Here is a 17,405-nt window from a genome sequence, read left to right as displayed (position 1 = left end):
CAGCATGAGCCAAGAATAGATGGCGCCACCATAAACACTTGCACGCGCCATGACGGGCTTGTGTCGACCACCAGGCCCAACCGAGAAAGCCTACCGGCGAAATATATATATATATATATATATATATATATATATATATATATATATATATATATATATATATATATATATATATATATATATATATATATATATATATATATATATATATATATATATATATATATATATATATATATATATATATATATATATATATATATATATATATATATATATATATATATATATATATTGAAGACCAAATTGAATCGACATATAAACTTGTGGATATGTACATATTTTACTTAACTACTTGCCTCAATAATTCTTTTTTTTTTTTTACTACAGCGTATGCTAGGCATTTTTTGTAGTCCTGGCCGATTTCCATGTTTGGTTGAAAAATATATACAGAGAGAGAGAGAGAGAGAGAGAGAGAGAGAGAGAGAGAGAGAGAGAGAGAGAGAGAGAGAGAGAGAGAGAGAGAGAGAGAGAGAGAGAGAGAGAGAGAGAGACGCAGTTAAACCATTCTTAGACGAACTAGTAGCAGAGAAAAGTCTTGGTACCACTCTAACTAATATATTTTTAGTATCGCCACCTGTTCAATTAGTGGCGGCAGAGGTTCCTACCGACCGTTCAGTCGCCGCCACGAACCTATAAAAAATGTAGCGGGTCTGTATGCAGATTAATATGGTAATGAGGCGGAATTTTGAGGAGCCGGAGGACAAAGTTTCGTCATTTATCACAGGAGAGCCAGAAACAGTAGTAGCGGCCCCTTCTGCTGCGTGTATTGAGAGAGAGAGAGAGAGAGAGAGAGAGAGAGAGAGAGAGAGAGAGAGAGAGAGAGAGAGAGAGAGAGAGAGAGAGAGAGAGAGAGAGAGAGAGAGAGAGAGAGAGAGAGAGAGAGAGAGAGAGAGAGAGAGAGAGAGAGAGAGAGGTGAAGGCGAAAAGAAAATTTATGCCTTGAGATGGCATCCCTAGAATCCTTTAAATAATTAGCATTTTCAATATAATTCGTAAGTTATAATAGAAAGGACATATATGAAAGTAGCGTTGGTAGCTTGCAAAAAAGAGCGAACCAAACCTAGGTTAAGGATAAAGCATCGTACAGAACTCCAACATTTATTCCATAATACATACATTTGTGACTTATCTTCTAAAGAACAAAGCAGCACAGGTTGTTGGGTTTTCTTCCTATGAGAATTTCAGTCTTCTATATGTAAATAGATTATATGTATAGACTCTTAAGTACAAGTGGGGTCGAGCAAAACACCGAGGGGCCATGAGCCCGGCCCTGCAGCACACCCTGGGCAGCCACGGGCCGGGTAGGAGTTGGCGGGGAGGGGCGGGGAATGCGTCGCTACCTGCGTGGAGCAATACACTGAGGGAGTAGAGGAAGTGAGTCAAGTTATTGTGCCCGAGGAGAGTGGAGGCGCCTGGGTGAGGTGCTCGGCGACGCGGGATGCGGGTAACAACAGGTAACATGTGAGTGCGTAGCCGGAGAAGAGAGTCGCGGGATGTGGTGTGTGTCCTGAGAGGAAGAAGAGGCAGAGAGAGGAATGAGAAGGGGAAGGAGGAGAGGCGGCAGCTTCGGAACATGACTAGAGTTCTTGCAATGCCTTGATTCTTGGGTTGTAGCGTTGCGGGACATCACCTCTTGATCGGTTATATGTATGTGACGACTCAAATGATGTGACGGTGGGTTTCATGAGTTATTGAAAACTAGTTACAGTTTTGTTTGACTTTCTTTTTCGTGGTAAACTTGTCTGCATGGCGTGAACCATTTTTGTACTTTGAAATCCATTTTGGCACCGTTCAAGTCTTTAACTGTTCGGGACAATAAAGGTAAAGGTAAAGTGAGAACATATGCAAAGGTTAGCCTGGCCTCGGCACGCACCTCCATCTCTATAGTCCACTAGGGGGTTAGAAACGCACTAACCCGGGACTCAGGTCGTGTGACATCTGGGTTACTTCAGATTTCTTCTCCAGGTTTTCTCAAGTATCCTTTTATCGACCAGCCCGAAAAGGGGGATGAACAGCTGGATGAGCTGGACACAAACTGCCCTGAGACTGACTGGGTCAAACCTGGGTTTAAGTTCCGCTGTGTAAAAGGCGATGGTTTGAAGACTTTTTTTTTTTTTTAACATGTGTTTTCTTGATGCCTGGGTGCAATCAATGAGCATTTTTTTTGGTCATAAAATACCGAAAATATTAATAAAAAAAATCCTTTAGCTTCTTTGTTTTTGTTTTCAAGTATTCTTTTATTTTTATTTCCGAGGTGAAAATCTAAGCATTGTAATAGTCAAGAATCCAGCTTTATAAAGGAAGCACCAAACATGGCACAGAAAGCTTGGGGTCATCGCCCAGGCCAATCCGCACATCATCGGCGGCGAAGCAATAATATAAATAAACCTGAGAGGAAAGAACGCGAAGGATCACTACGAGTATAACGAAAGAGACGAGCTGAACTGATTCACTCCTTCGGTGGGCAGGGAAAGGAGACAGGGAGAGAAGTATGTGCACTACCTAGTCTTCTCCGGCTTCGCACACCATCTATCTAATATAACTGGTATTTCCACAGAGCATTAGGTCAATAGGTTACTCTCAAAGCAGACTGCGGCAGTATACCCTTCGAAATCAATGGTAAATAACACATAAATTACATAATAAGAGAATGAAGTGGGATTAAAAGGCGGGGTAGTGAGGGTATTAAGGAAAAAAGAGGATGAGGGTATCAAAACAATCTCGTGGTATGTTACTGCTCCGTCACCTCTGCCTCATAACTCACAGGAGAGTGCGGGGCAAAGTCACCACCCCGCCTCACCACACGCACACACCTCACGCACTCACACCTTATCGTAAAGAGTAAACGCTAATTGGGGTTCACATATGCTTTAAAATGCCTGAAAAATGCCTTCGACGGGACTGAAGTTAAACCAAAACAAGCCAAGAAAAGGGGTTACAACATTGTTTCTTGTTTCCCTGTTTCTTGTTTTTTTCATTTTCTTTTCTGAGCAGATGAACATCATTCTTTTTGTTTGTTTTCTTCATCATCATCATCTTCTTCTTCTTCTTCTTTTTCTTCTTCTTCTTCTTCTTCTTCTTCTTCTTCTTCTTCTTCTTCTTCTTCTTCTTCTTCTTCTTCTTCTTCTTCTTCTTCTTCTTCTTCTTCTTCTTCTTCTTCTTCTTCTTCTTCTTCTTCTTCTTCTTCTTCTTCTTCTTCTTCTTCTTCTTCTTCTTCTTCTTCTTCTTCTTCTTCTTCTTCTTCTTCTTCTTCTTCTTCTTCTTCTTCTTCTTCTTCTTCTTCTTCTTCTTCTTCTTCTTCTTCTTCTTCTTCTTCTTCTTCTTCTTCTTCTTCTTCTTCTTCTTCTCCTTCTTCTTCTTCTTCTTCTTCTTCTTCTTCTTCTTCTTCTTCTTCTTCTTCTTCTTCTTCTTCTTCTTCTTTGAATTATGCCAAGTCTTTAAGTTAGCAGATGGGTTCCTTACAGTCTACCATTAATTAAGGGTTAAAGAGTCATTTATCATTCTTCACCTTAGTCCAAATCAGTTAATGCCAGATCATTTTCCAGAAAGCAGAAACATCTGAGTTTTTTTCAGGTTTAACTAAACACACACACACACACACACACACACACACACACACACACACACACACACACACACACACACACACACACACACACAAACAAACAAACAAACAAACAAACAAACAGAGGAGCAAAAAACACATACACACATACTCCTACCTGGGTCATATTCCTTTAACTTCTCACTCACCTTTCTTCAATATTGTTCACCATCACTGACCATCACTGAAGAAAGAAAAAAAGAACTATGTACATGAATCATTTTTTGTCTCTCTGTCTTTTAACGGGATTTTTGTGTGCCGTTTCAGTTTTTAGCGTAAATGCGTGGCATGTACGAGTGAAAAATGTTGGCCGCGCGCTCGTGTACACACACACACACACACACACACACACACACACACATACACACCAGAGAGAGTGAAAAAAAGATCACGTAATTGGCAGCCTAGATTCCCGGTACTGGCAGGTCGAGTCCGGACATCAGGGTGTCGTGCGCGGGGAACATCACGACTTTTGGGCAAGCCAGTACCTGCGGCGCCCATTGCTCCCACTGCAGCCAAGGAGGAGGAGGCGAGCGGGTTGTCTGTCGCGTTAACCAACCAACAACCGCCCCTGCACACACTGGTTTCTCTGCACTGTTTTTTTTTTTTGTGTGTGTGTGGCTGCTCCTCGCCCTCTTTTCAGCGATGGGGAGCACCAGGGCGATCCACCGAGTCTTGTGAAGGTTCATGTTCACATCGGGATGACGGATGACTTACTCTGCAGAGTTCTTGTGGCACCCAGCAAGAGAGAAAGGAACAGAGAGAGAGAGAGAGAGAGAGAGAGAGAGAGAGAGAGAGAGAGAGAGAGAGAGAGAGAGAGAGAGAGAGAGAGAGAGAGAGAGAGAGAGAGAGAGAGAGAGAGAGAGAGAGAGAGAGAGAGAGAGAGAGAGAGAGAGAGAGAGAAACTCCAGCCCCCAGTGCACCAAGGGTTCTTATTTGAGAGGCCGTAAACGGCTATGCGTCCATCTGGGTGAGGTTGACGGCCAGGCGAAGTCGGAGCAGAGGGTCGTCGTGGGGTGGTGGTGGTGGTTGTGGTGGTACGGGCCAGCAGCGTCCTTGAAGCCCCCACCAGGAGCCTGAAGGGGGGAGGAGGGAGGCAGCAGTAGACAGCGGGAATGGCAGAGTTATACAGCCACACTCTCACTACGCCACGCTCTGTTACTTGGTCTGTACCCGAAGGTTTGTGTTAATGGGTTTAGGCTGTGCAGTTGAAGAGCATCGATTTGTTGAAATACACAGGTGGGGCCTCTGGAAGAAAAAAGAGACAGCAGGTTGGTTTGTGCAAGAGGAGGAAACAATGGCATCATCCTACGGCAGTAGTCTGTGGCTGAGAAGAGGTTACAGGCTACAAGAAAAGTGTTAGTTTGTTAGTTTTGTTAGTGAATGCAGGGCGACCGTGCCCTCGTCATGGTAGAAGTGGGGCTTTGACCGGCCACCACTGCCTCCCACTTCAAGCCGTCAGACAAAGCGCTCAGGAAATAATGCTCCTTGATAATTAATAGTGCATAATCATATATTCAAGCAGTAAAGGACATTAAAACTAACCAAGATAAAAGATAAAGTATGTAGCATAAGCATGATAAAGCATCTTAAGATTAATTAAGGCGTTTCAAAATTAATTAAAGATAACTCTTTGGCAAAAGAATGTCTTTCAATAGAAATCTAGTAATCTCACCAAATAAACATGTCACAGAACACACATACCATTGCGCGCGCGCGCGCACACACACACACACACACACACACACACACACACACACACACACACACACACACACACACACACACACACACACACACACACACACACACACATGACCCTCGCAATGTATTCTCTGTTTATCAACTCTATATATATATTAGCCTTTTACACTTTGCCTTTTGGTAGCCGTGCCACTAGTGACTAGATGAACGGCGAGGAGAAAATAAATTTGTTTGCTTTAGAAGTACTTCTTGTAAGTTTCCTCAAGACGTGAGCTACGCTAGAAATTCGACTATCTAATTTTGCAACAAATGGAGTAACGCTGCACGCTTGTTTCTGTTACTAACGTGGGAGAAAGAAGCCTATTTTTATATGCTAATGTTTCATTATATTTTCTCTCTTATCTTTCTCTTCTACTGAGCAATGGTCGCCTGATGAGACATCTTGAAAACTTATGTTCGTTTTATAGTTGTGTGTGTGTGTGTGTGTGTGTGTGTGTGTGTGTGTGTGTGTGTGTGTGTGTGTGTGTGTGTGTGTGTGTGTGTGTGTGTGTGTGTGTGTGTGTGTGTGTGTGTGTGTATGTGTGTGTGTGTGTGTGTGTGTGTGTGTGTGTGTGTGTGTGTGTGTGTGTATGTGTGTGTGTGTGTGTGTATTCATGCAAGGAGTTGTACTGTTGGGCGTGGCAGTAGTAGCGAGGCAGCTGTGGTCGTTGGGTTCTTGGTGGTTTGGTGGTGGCGGTAGTGGCAGGAGGCCGCCCATCAACATTCAGTTCTCCCCAGCCTCAAGCCGTTAACCCCAGACGCCAAAATCCCAGATAAAGATTTATGGAGTCCGTGCCAAAGATCGGGACGTGGGGGAAGGACGTGCACGTATGGCTTCAACAAACACTCTTTCCTCTGCCACTACTTTTCCCTTCCTAAACCCGCCCGCCCCAACAACCCCACCACCAAACACTTTCCTCAACCACCTTCCCTGCCTCATCCCGCCCCTAGTCCCCCACCACCAAACACTATTTCCATTACCACCTTTCCTCCACCACTTTCCCTGCCTTTTCCTGTCCATAGCCCCCACCACCAAACACTTTCCTCCACCACTTTCCCTGTCTTGTCCTGTCCATACCCCCCACCACCACACACTTTCCTCCACCACTTTCCCTGCCTTTTCCTGTCCATAGCCCCCACCACCAAACACTTTCCTCCACCACTTTCCCTGTCTTTTCCTGTCCATAGCCCCCACCACCAAACACTTTCCTCCACCACTTTCCCTGCCTTTTCCTGTCCATAGCCCCCACCACCAAACACTTTCCTCCACCACTTTCCCTGTCTTGTCCTGTCCATACCTCCCACCACCACACACTTTTTCCACCACCACCTTCCCTACTACTTTTCCTGCCTTATCCTGTCCATAGCCCCCTACAACCAAACACCTTTTCCACCATCACTTTCCTTATCACTTTCCCTGCCTTACCCCGCCCAGAGCCTTCCACCGCCAAACACTACGTCCACTACCACCTTCCCTACGACCTTCCCTACCTTTCCCTGCCCATAGTCACCCACAACCAAACACTCTTTCCACTATCACCTTCCTTACCATTTTCCCTGCCTTACCCTGCCCACGATCCCCTCACCACAAAACACTTCTTCCTCCACCACCTACCTGCCCCCTTTCCCTGCCTTATCACACGCATAGTTCCCCCACCAACAAGCACAACGCTACTATATTCCCTTTCTCATCCTGTCCACAATCTCCCACTATCAAACACTAATTCGTCTCCCTCTTTCCTCAATTCATTTTCAGTCTCTTTTCACCCATATTTCCCCCCTCCCCAGAAAGACACAAGAAAGGAGCACAATCGTGACACAGTATCTCTCTCAACCACCACGAGAAAACGTTAAGGTGTGCGGTCCCCTCAACACCCTCAAGACTTGGGGTTATACGCAACACCACCAGAGTGAATGTGAATGGCTACCCCATGTGACAGGGCTTGCGAATGTGTATGTGTGTGTGTGTGTGTGTGTGTGTGTGTGTGTGTGTGTGTGTGTCGTGATTCACCATCAGCACCACATGGCTCACTGTCACATGCTCCTTGAAGTCTGATTAGGGGAAGTTCCAGGTGTTTTTACTTGTGCAAATCAAAATAATCTGCACGCGAAAAGAGAGAGAGAGAGAGAGAGAGAGAGAGAGAGAGAGAGAGAGAGAGAGAGAGAGAGAGAGAGAGAGAGAGAGAGAGAGAGAGAGAGAGAGAGAGAGAGAGAGAGAGAGAGAGAGAGAGAGAGAACGAGGAAAAAGTACCATGCCTTGTAACAAGATGGTATCACAGACAAAAAGGGAACCATGTAGTAGAATGAAAAAAATGTGCGCGCACACACACACACACACACACACACACACACACACACACACACACACACACAGATAAACATACAACAAAAACTCTCAAAGCAGACAATAAACACGAACACACACACACACACACACACACACACACACACACACACACACACACACACACACACACACACACACACACCTCAACTGACTTTATTACCAGAGATTTCCCGACACACCACCAAACAAACAGACAGTCATCTCCCTCGGAATAGGTCCACACACTTGTCTTTCCTTCCCTCTGCCCTACCTTTCCTTTCCCCTTTCCGTTCTCCTTCACTGCACACTTCCCGTTCCCTCTTTCCTTCAACCGTACAACCGCCCACTACACATCTCTATCCCCCTCGCACCTCGACACCTTGACTCCCTCTGATCAGCTCCCGTCGTGTTCGTCATTCCTTATCGCGGGAGACGAGGCTCAGCTAGACACTTCGCGCCCCGCCCCTGTCACAGATCGCGCCCAAACACATGTATCCCGGGCCATCTACACATCTCGCCCATTAGTTAGAGTGAGTCTATTTCAAATGTATCCCCGCTCCCTCTGCATCTCCTCCTCCTCCTCCTCCTCCTCCTGTCCCTCCCCTTCCTCCTCCATCCTCTTTCTCCCTCTGCTCGTGATACCCCGCTGAGTTGTGTGTTTAGTTGCGTTGTGGCTGTGTTCAGGAGGTGAGGAGGTGGTGCTATTTGTGTGTGTGTGTGTGTGTGTGTGTGTGTGTGTGTGTGTGTACATAACTATACATTGCAAAGTATCATATCATTATTACTAGCTCCATAACCACTCCCATCACCACCACCACCACCATCCCCCCTTCCCACCACCACCACCGCCCTCACCGCCACCATCACCAGCAGCTGCCTCGCTTGTAATAGCATTCCGTTTTTATGACTTTCTTTTTAATGACACGTAATTATTGGCCTGATGTCATTTCTGGCTTGAGAGTGGCGAAAGGGCTGTGAGGAGAGAGCAGGGAGGGAGAGACAGAGCGAAGAAGGTAGAACGGGAGGGGGAAAGAGAGGGAAGAGAAAAAGGGAGGGAGGCTACAAAGAGGGAAAGCGAAGCGAATGAGATTGGAACCCTCTTGAAAGGAGGTTAAAAGGTTTGTTTATTGATGGGGTTTGAGAATTATTAGTTGATTCCGTAAAGGATTATAAATGAATTCCCTTAGTCCTAGAGAGACGAAAAAATATTTGCTTATTTTTCTTCTTTATGGAGATAAGCAGAGAGAGAGAGAGAGAGAGAGAGAGAGAGAGAGAGAGAGAGAGAGAGAGAGAGAGAGAGAGAGAGAGAGAGAGAGAGAGAGAGAGAGAGAGAGAGAGAGAGAGAGAGAGAGAGAGAGAGAGAGAGAGAGAGAGAGAGAGAGAGAGAGAGAGAGAGAGAGAGAGAGAGAGAGAGTTAAGATTTGAAACATTATAGCATAAGATAAATTTTCAACGAAAAATTTGATTTTAGTGATAAAAGTCGAAGAATATAGAAATAAATGTTGTAAGCGGAGCAGCAACACACAGTAAACAAGGAAGAATGCGTTGAAATATATTGTAATAGCTTAGTAGTAGATACAACTGTTAAGAGATGCATATAAAAAAACAATTTGCCAAAATGGACATACACATACAATACAGTGGAACGCCAGCACTCGTCGAGCGAGCAACTCTCCTGGCCTCTGAGCCAGCTTATAGACTGTTGAGTTGCTTGCTCGGCTCCGGCAATGGGTGCTAATGCATCCGTACCCCCCGACCCGCTAGCCAGGGCCTCATGGCCTGACGCTAGCTCCTCTGCAGGGCTCTTTTTAAGCCCATTCAGCCAACGTGCTGATGAAAATAGAACAAGAACAACAACAACATACAATAAAGAACACAATGTGAAAGGAAAATGAAATAAAAGGGATATGAGAAATGAACAAAAGAGAGAAAAGTATATGGAGAGGAGCAAGGCCGACAAAGAACTTAAAATATTTAGTGTTTGAAGAAGGAAGAAAGACTAAAAAATAAAAATAAAAACATGAGGAGAAAAAGACAACGATTATGAAGGGGCGGAATGACAAATTAGAATAATGGGAGACAGAAGAGGAAGATCATGTAGAGTAGGAGGAAGTGAGAATAAGGCGGAGAAAGAAAAAAAGAAAGAAGTCTTAAGATAGCAAGAAGGGCAGGGAGAACAAAAATTATAATGAGGAGGAGGACGAGGAGGAGGAAGAGGAAGAGGAGCAGAACAGGGAGGAAGGGGATAAAAAAGAATAAACGACAGGAATGAAAAATAAAACTAACAACGAAATAGAAAACATAGCAATAAAACGGAAAAAAAATAGGAGGAAGCGATGGCAGAGGAGGTCGAGGAGAAGGTGGAATAAAGGGGAGGAGGAGAAAACAGATGGAGGAGGAAGATTAGGAGGAAAGTTAAGCAGCCCCCAACACTCTCTCTCCCTTTTTCCCCTCTGCCAGCCTCGCCCTCGCCACCCTGAGCTCAGCAGTCTATCAGCAGCCGCAGCACACCCCGCCTCCGTCAAGGTCCGTAATTAAACAAACAGTCTCATTTTTGTTTCGCTTATCACAACAGTTTACGGCACCGCTGCTCCGCCCCCCTCGCCCAAGTTACTGCCGTCTGCTTAATTAAATGCGTGGAAACGAATGCAGTAAAGGGAGTCTGATTGTATCGTGGCCTCTCCTCCTCCTCCTCCTTTGCCTCCCCCATCCTCCTCCTGTTCTTTTTCCTGCTCCTTCTCCTATTTCTTTTTGGTTTCCTTGCTTTTCTCTTTACTTTATTTTTATCTTCCCCTGTCTATTTTATTCTTATCGTGGCTCCTCCTCCTTCGCTTTCTCTACCACCACTTTTTCTTTCTTCAAGCTATTTTTCTCTAGGACTCTCTTGCTTTCTCTCTTTATACTTTTGATCCATTGCCCTTCTTCTCTCTCCTCTGTTTATTTTCTTATATGTTTCCCTTCTTGTTTCTCCTTCTCCATTGCCTCCTCCCACACTTCTAACCCCTCCCACCCCTCCCTATCTCGCTTCTCTTCATTTCCTTCTCTCTGCTCCCTTTCCTTCGTTTCCTCTGCCCTTCAACTTCTTTTTCCTCTCCTACACTTTTTTTCACGTCGCTCCTCTCTTCACACTCAAATCTACTTGATGTAAACGAGGCACCCAACTACCCACCCGCCTTCACACACACACACACACACACACACCACTACCACTACTGCCACCACTACCACCAACCTCAACCTTCGCGCCCTCCTTTTATTAGCTTCAGCCACTACCAACCTTCCTCCTGCTCCTATCCACTTGGCTTGCTGCTTCCGTATCTCATCCTCTACACTTTTCTTCCACATTCATTTCCACTTTCATCTGCCTTCTATTCTCTCCTCGCCTCCCTCTAATTCTCCTCTCTTCCTCCTCCTCCTCCTACGCATCTTCAACCGAAAAAAAATATAAACCCGGACTTGCTTTACCATCATCGGCAGCAACGATCAAAGATACTGAAGGAGTTTATCACCGGAGCATGATGTTGTGTTTTCTTAAGGTTATCACCCTCCCACCACCACTCACCACCACTCCCTCGCCATCTTCATCACCGCCATAACTCACGTGGCATCCACCATCACAACCATCTCCATTTGGAAGATAATTGCACTAATCGGGACTCAGCAGAAACCCTAACGCAAACGATGACAATAAAAAGCTATGATTTATCTAAACGAGTTCTTTAGTTCCAATCAGGAGGCGCTACGCAGTGAGGCATTACCAGCCTTCCTCCTCCTGAGGCTGCTGATCACTTTTCCTCATGTCGTGGCCAGGGAGTTTTTATTGTATACACTTTTCGTGGCATTTAACGTTTTAGGATCACTCGAAATTATGTCATTTCGAATTAAATAATTAATTCTATTGCTCATCAACTCAACCGTGTTCTGACTCGATCATCTTATTTTTAAAATTATTTCCAAATTTATGTAGCTTATTTTTTGCTTTGTAAAGGTTTAAGATATTTTTTTTTTTTAGGTTTTACTTCATTGCATTTTGCTTGTAATTTTAAGCCAGAATCACATTGAGAATTGCTCGCATACTCTTTATTATACTTGCATATATTTCATAATAATAATAACAATAATAATAGTAAAATTATAATTATAATAATAATAATAATAATAATAATAATAATAATAATAATAATAATAATAATAATAAGAAGAAGAAGAAGAAGAAGAAGAAGAAGAAGAAGAAGAAGAAGAAGAAGAAGAAGAAGAAGAAGAAGAAAAATAATGATGATGATGAAAATAATAAGATAGTTATGATTATAATAATAAAATAATAATAATAGTGATTTTAATAATAATAATAATAATAATAATAATAATAATAATAATAATAATAATAATAATAATAATAATAATAATAATAATAATAATAATAATAATAATAATAATAATAATAATAATAATAATAATAATAATAATAATAATAATAATAATAATAATAATAATGATAATAATAATAATAATAATAATAATAATAATAATAATAATAATAATAATAATAATAATAATAATAATAATTAAAATAACAATAATAATGATAATGGTACTACTACTACTACTACTAATAATAATAATAATGATAATAATTATGATAATAATAATAATAATAATAATAATAATAATAATAATAATAATAATAATAATAATAATAATAATAATAATAATAATAATAATAATATATTATCATTATTATTATCATTATCATTATCATTATCATTATTATTATTATTATTATTATTATTATTATTATTATTATTATTATTATTATTGGTGGCAGTAGGAGTAGTATCATATTTATCATAATAACTTATTTTTCGAATAGATTTTGATTTATCTTATAATAAAAAAAATCAAACCTATTAAAAATAATGCAGAAGTTGATAAAAAGCATTCACAGTAAAGGCTGTGAATGAATGAGACTGTGAACACGAAGAGGATTTGTAATTAAGAGAGAGAGAGAGAGAGAGAGAGAGAGAGAGAGAGAGAGAGAGAGAGAGAGAGAGAGAGAGAGAGAGAGAGAGAGAGAGAGAGAGAGAGAGAGAGAGAGAGAGAGAGAGAGAGAGAGAGAGGACAATGAAATAGAGATATTTGTGGGCTAGTAACTAGGATGGCAAGGAGGGGGTTTAGGAGGGAGCGTGTAATGAATGATAGGGAACGGGAACAAGGATGGGGTGGAAGGGAGGGGAACGCATGTAGTGAGAAGGGGTCAGGGAGGTGTACAAGAGAGCCTTGGGAGAAGGAAGAGGGACATAAAACGGCGAGACACGAGCAGTAGGAGGCTAAGAGAAAGGAATGGAAGGGAGGATTACTGGGAAGGGGAAAGGTGTTGGAAGGGAATGGCAGTTAACAGTGGGGGAAAAGTAGTTGGCGGGCAGTGACGAGTGCAGGTATAGCACAGGAGTAACAGGATCAAGTTATAGAAGCTGAAGAGGAGTATAAAAACACCTGGAACGGGATTTGGTCATTCCTTCGACGAAACGTCTTTCTTAATTGGAGCATCAAGTTCCAAGCATCATTTTTTTGTTATATATATATTTTTTGGTTGAGTCTATTGCAGATGGGTGCAAATATAACAGGAGAGGAGTGTGCATTGCAGAAGCACACGAGAAAAAGGCGAAATCTCGCAGCAGCAGTGTGGAGGTCTGATGGACGTCTTGAGGTCCTTTGTCGCTGCCTCTAGATGTGCATATCTCAGAGGTTCTCAATCTTTTTCAGTGATGGCACCCTGAACATATATAAACCCTTTCGTGGCACCCCTTTTTGACCCCCCCCCCCCCTTCTCACCTGAATTAACTTCTTATACACAATTGTACCTGTTTAAATTACTTTAATTAATGAATGAAAATTATTATCCATATTCACACCAAAATTAACACAGGGTACAGTACATGCCCAAACATAGAACTCATCAGTCGAATTAGGTTAACTTAAGAGTTATAAATGCAGACTAACATAAAAAGAAGAAAAAGAGGAATGATTCAAAATTCATGATGATCTTGTGGCACCCCTAGGCACTGTCCTTGGCACGGTGCACCCCAGGGTGCCGCGGCACCCAGTTTAAGAACCTCTGGCCCATCTGATGACTCGGCTACACTGTCACCCTGATTAGTCTTTACGGCACGAGAGGGACCTCTTCCCTCCTCTGAAACACACACACACACACACACACACACACACACACACACACACACACACACACAACACACACACGGAGCTTCATTGTGTAGTTGTTAGCAGGCTTGCCTCAAAACCGAGTAGTCCCGGGTTCGATTCCCGGGCCAGTAGGAGACCAATGGACAGTCTCCTATTAACAGAGCCTCTCAGCCACCCGACAGTGTATGGGTACCGAGTATTAATCGGTTGTTGTGTCTTGCCTCCCGTGTGTGTGTGAGTGTGATGTGAGGCTCCTGCCGTACCCCCGTCACCTGAGCTCCAGGCTCAATCGAAAAGGGTACTGATGGTAATCGCAAGTCCCGCGCGTGATCAGATCATGTAGAATGACACACACACACACACACACACACACACACACACACACACACACACACACACCATCCTTCCAACTCACTCACACGCCCATAAACATGTTGCCAATACATCTGGGAAAACATGTCATATACTTTCGTCACTGCACGCCCACCAAATAACGACAGGTGACAAGTGTGTACGAAAATGTAGCTTGTCGTTGGTTGTATTAGTGGTGCTAAGTATCATTCGATAACCCTGTATCACGAAAGGAATACGGAAGTATAATAGAAGCAACTATTTCAAATCGCTGTAAGTTGTTTGAAATAGCTGGAATAGTACAATAGATTGTATGAATTACAATACAAGATATGAATTTTTCATTTATATTGCTGAGTTTTATCAACAGAACAACACCACGCTATAGATAGAAAGAAGGTGAATTTGATCTTCTTGTGTGTCTGTAGCGTTGTCTCTCTTTAGGTTCCTCCCCGGCATATATATTTTTTTTTCTAGGGGAAGGACAATCTGGCTGGCCCCGCGCTGCCTTCCTCAAAAAGCTATGAATAAGCTATGGACAGACCAGACGCCAGTACACCTGCAACTGTGACCAAGATAACAACACAACTCCTACTGTATGGATTTATTCATGAAAATGTGGAATAGAAAAGAAGTGTGTGTGTGTGTGTGTGTGTGTGTGTGTGTGTGTGTGTGTGTGTGTGTGTGTGTGTGTGTGTGTGTGTGTGTGTGTGTGTGTGTGTGTGTGTTCATTAAGATTTTTTTTCTTGTTTGCCTGTTTTGAAGTCATATATATATATATATATATATATATATATATATATATATATATATATATATATATATATATATATATATATATATATATATATAGACACACACACACACACACAGAGAGAGAGAGAGAGAGAGAGAGAGAGAGAGAGAGAGAGAGAGAGAGAGAGAGAGAGAGAGAGAGAGAGAGAGAGAGAGAGAGAGAGAGAGAGAGAGAGAGAGAGAGAGAGAGAGAGAGAGAGAGAGAGAGATATTAGCATATGTTCAGTCATTACTCTGAAATAGGTGTAGGTACGTGCCCCATTTGTCTTTTGAGATATATAGAGTGTCCTCGATGTATCGTTATTGTCCATGATTTATTTCTTTATTGTAGACGTATTTAGTGTTCTTCATTTTCTTTGTCTTTTATATTTGCCACGAGTGGGTATTTGAATGTTTGCTAATGTGTGTACTGAATGTGGGAGGAGGCGGTGATCCTTGTGATGGAGCTGAAGATCATGTATGGTTAGAGGAATTGTGAATATAAAAGTATAAGTTATGGAAGACGGAAGCGGCAAAAGGGTGAGAATATGTGAATTTTCAAGTGTGAGCAGTAACGTGTTGGCAGTCAACTCTGAATCAGTGTGGCTGGACCATCATTTAAGGTCTTTATTCAAAAACACTTTGTTATCGAAATTCTTGGTTTAGTGAATTTCGTCCCAGTAAATCTCGAATACTTGTCAACTTTTCAGATTGTCCAAAAGTGTACACGTCAAATAGAGGAGCAAAGGTGTGTACTAATTGTAGAACTATTATAAGCAGAAAATAAAAAACCCGAAAGAGTTCTAAATTGTGGAAGCCTCCCAGTGTTAACCCCCGACGGAGGCTTTGATCGAGACGTGAGGCGTGAGTGGCTCTCGGTAGGACTGACGAAAAAATCATCTTTAGTTCGTTATCGCCGCCTTAGTGTTGTGGCGCGGCGTGGGGAAGAAAAGTGGAGGCGTTAACAACTTTCCTTCCACTAGCCACTGAAGAGGCTTTTAAAGGGAAAAGAAGCTCAGAGCATGCCTATGAATAGCTTAGCAAAGCGTTCTCGCGTTTATATACAAGACTAAGGTGACCTTATGCCAAAATGTCAGCTCCTTTGTTCCCTCTTCCATGCTTAGTGTCGTCAAATCAGTCGGATAATAACAAGTCTACCTATTATCTGTGTTTAGGCGATAAACTGTACAAGTTTCGCGCTGGCATTTGGTTATGTGCTTCCTTCTTTCCTGGTATTGTTTATGACTTAATAATGTATGCCTTTGGTTTTATATTGATTGCCTATGATATTCACTTGAATAGAACGAAAAGATGTGCAATGGAATGTGGTTGTGGTTGTGTCGGTGATAGTTTTATACCCTATATCAGAAGCTTTCAATTAATCCTCCATTCTTTTTCCAATAATTTCACCCCACATTAAATTTCCTTGTCAAGTACAAATTTCCCGCTCATCCTTCCCTCCTTAGTTTTTCACCATCAATTCACTTGTTCACCCTACATTTTCCATAAGCCTGACCCCTTTCCCTTCATTCTGAACAACCTCCTTAATATCCTTAAAATCCACATTTCTCAGTTCGTATCAAGACCCTTCCCTTACTCCCTCACCCTCCTCAGTTCCTTCACCTCACCTTACTTATCTCTTACCCTTATCCATTTAACCTATTTTTTTATTTAGTCTATTTTTTCGTTAATATCACCCATCCCCTAACGACCCCTATTTCCATATTATCTTTCCTATCTTTACCTCCATTGCCCCATCCCCTCTTATCCCTTCCTCCTCCCTCTTCTCCACTCTTCTCCCTTTCCCTAAATTTTGTTTCTCCTATTCACTATCACGGTTTCCCTTAAACTCCCCCTTTTCTTATTTTCACTACTCTAAACCACCATTGCCTTGTTCCCCATTACCCTCTCTCTCCCCCACCGCCTTCCATCCTTCTCTCTCTCACCACCAGCAAGACGGGATCATGGCCACGGAGCAGCTGACAATTAGGGGGCGGCGGGAGGCGGGTCGCGGCCAATAATCCACAAATATGCCGCACTAAACGAAACAAGTGGGAGTTTTAAGACCTCCTGAAGCCGAGTTTTATGTCCCGGCTGCAGCGCCTCTTGGATAATGCTCCGGAGGGCTGGCCGAAAGGAAGGGATAGGAGAGAGAGAGAAAGAAAAGGAAAACGAAAGGGAAAGGGAGGAAAACAGACGTTAAGTGATGGAAGTGGATGACTGATTGGAAGATTTGTGAAAGAAGTAATATTGAATGAAGAATGGGATAATATATGAAAAGCAAAGATGAGGGAGCTGGAGAAAGACCAACATTATGTGAGGGGATTTAAAGGTTTCAAGAGT

General features: G+C 42.5%; 1 protein-coding gene across 9 annotated transcripts in view; it reads right to left on the bottom strand.

Moving 5' to 3' along the window:
- Positions 1-1,145: 1,145 nt before the first annotated feature.
- LOC127008848 (dachshund homolog 2-like) overlaps positions 1,146-17,405 on the bottom strand; it is a 125,388-nt gene continuing 109,128 nt past the window's right edge. For 7 of the 9 annotated variants that reach the window (XM_050881221.1, XM_050881215.1, XM_050881217.1 and 4 more), the window contains one exon: positions 1,146-4,743. In XM_050881221.1, the coding sequence (XP_050737178.1) occupies positions 4,622-4,743 (122 nt within the window). In that variant the 3' untranslated portion in view covers positions 1,146-4,621. Of the gene's footprint in view, positions 4,916-17,405 lie in introns of all 9 variants that reach the window. The other 2 variants (XM_050881223.1, XM_050881219.1) reach the window with 1 other exon arrangement.

The sequence above is a fragment of the Eriocheir sinensis genome, chromosome 39, assembly GCF_024679095.1.
Source record: "Eriocheir sinensis breed Jianghai 21 chromosome 39, ASM2467909v1, whole genome shotgun sequence".
Classification (NCBI taxonomy): domain Eukaryota; kingdom Metazoa; phylum Arthropoda; class Malacostraca; order Decapoda; family Varunidae; genus Eriocheir; species Eriocheir sinensis.
The sequence above is the reverse complement of the archived record's forward strand: the minus strand, read 5'-3'. Positions and strand labels throughout refer to the sequence as shown.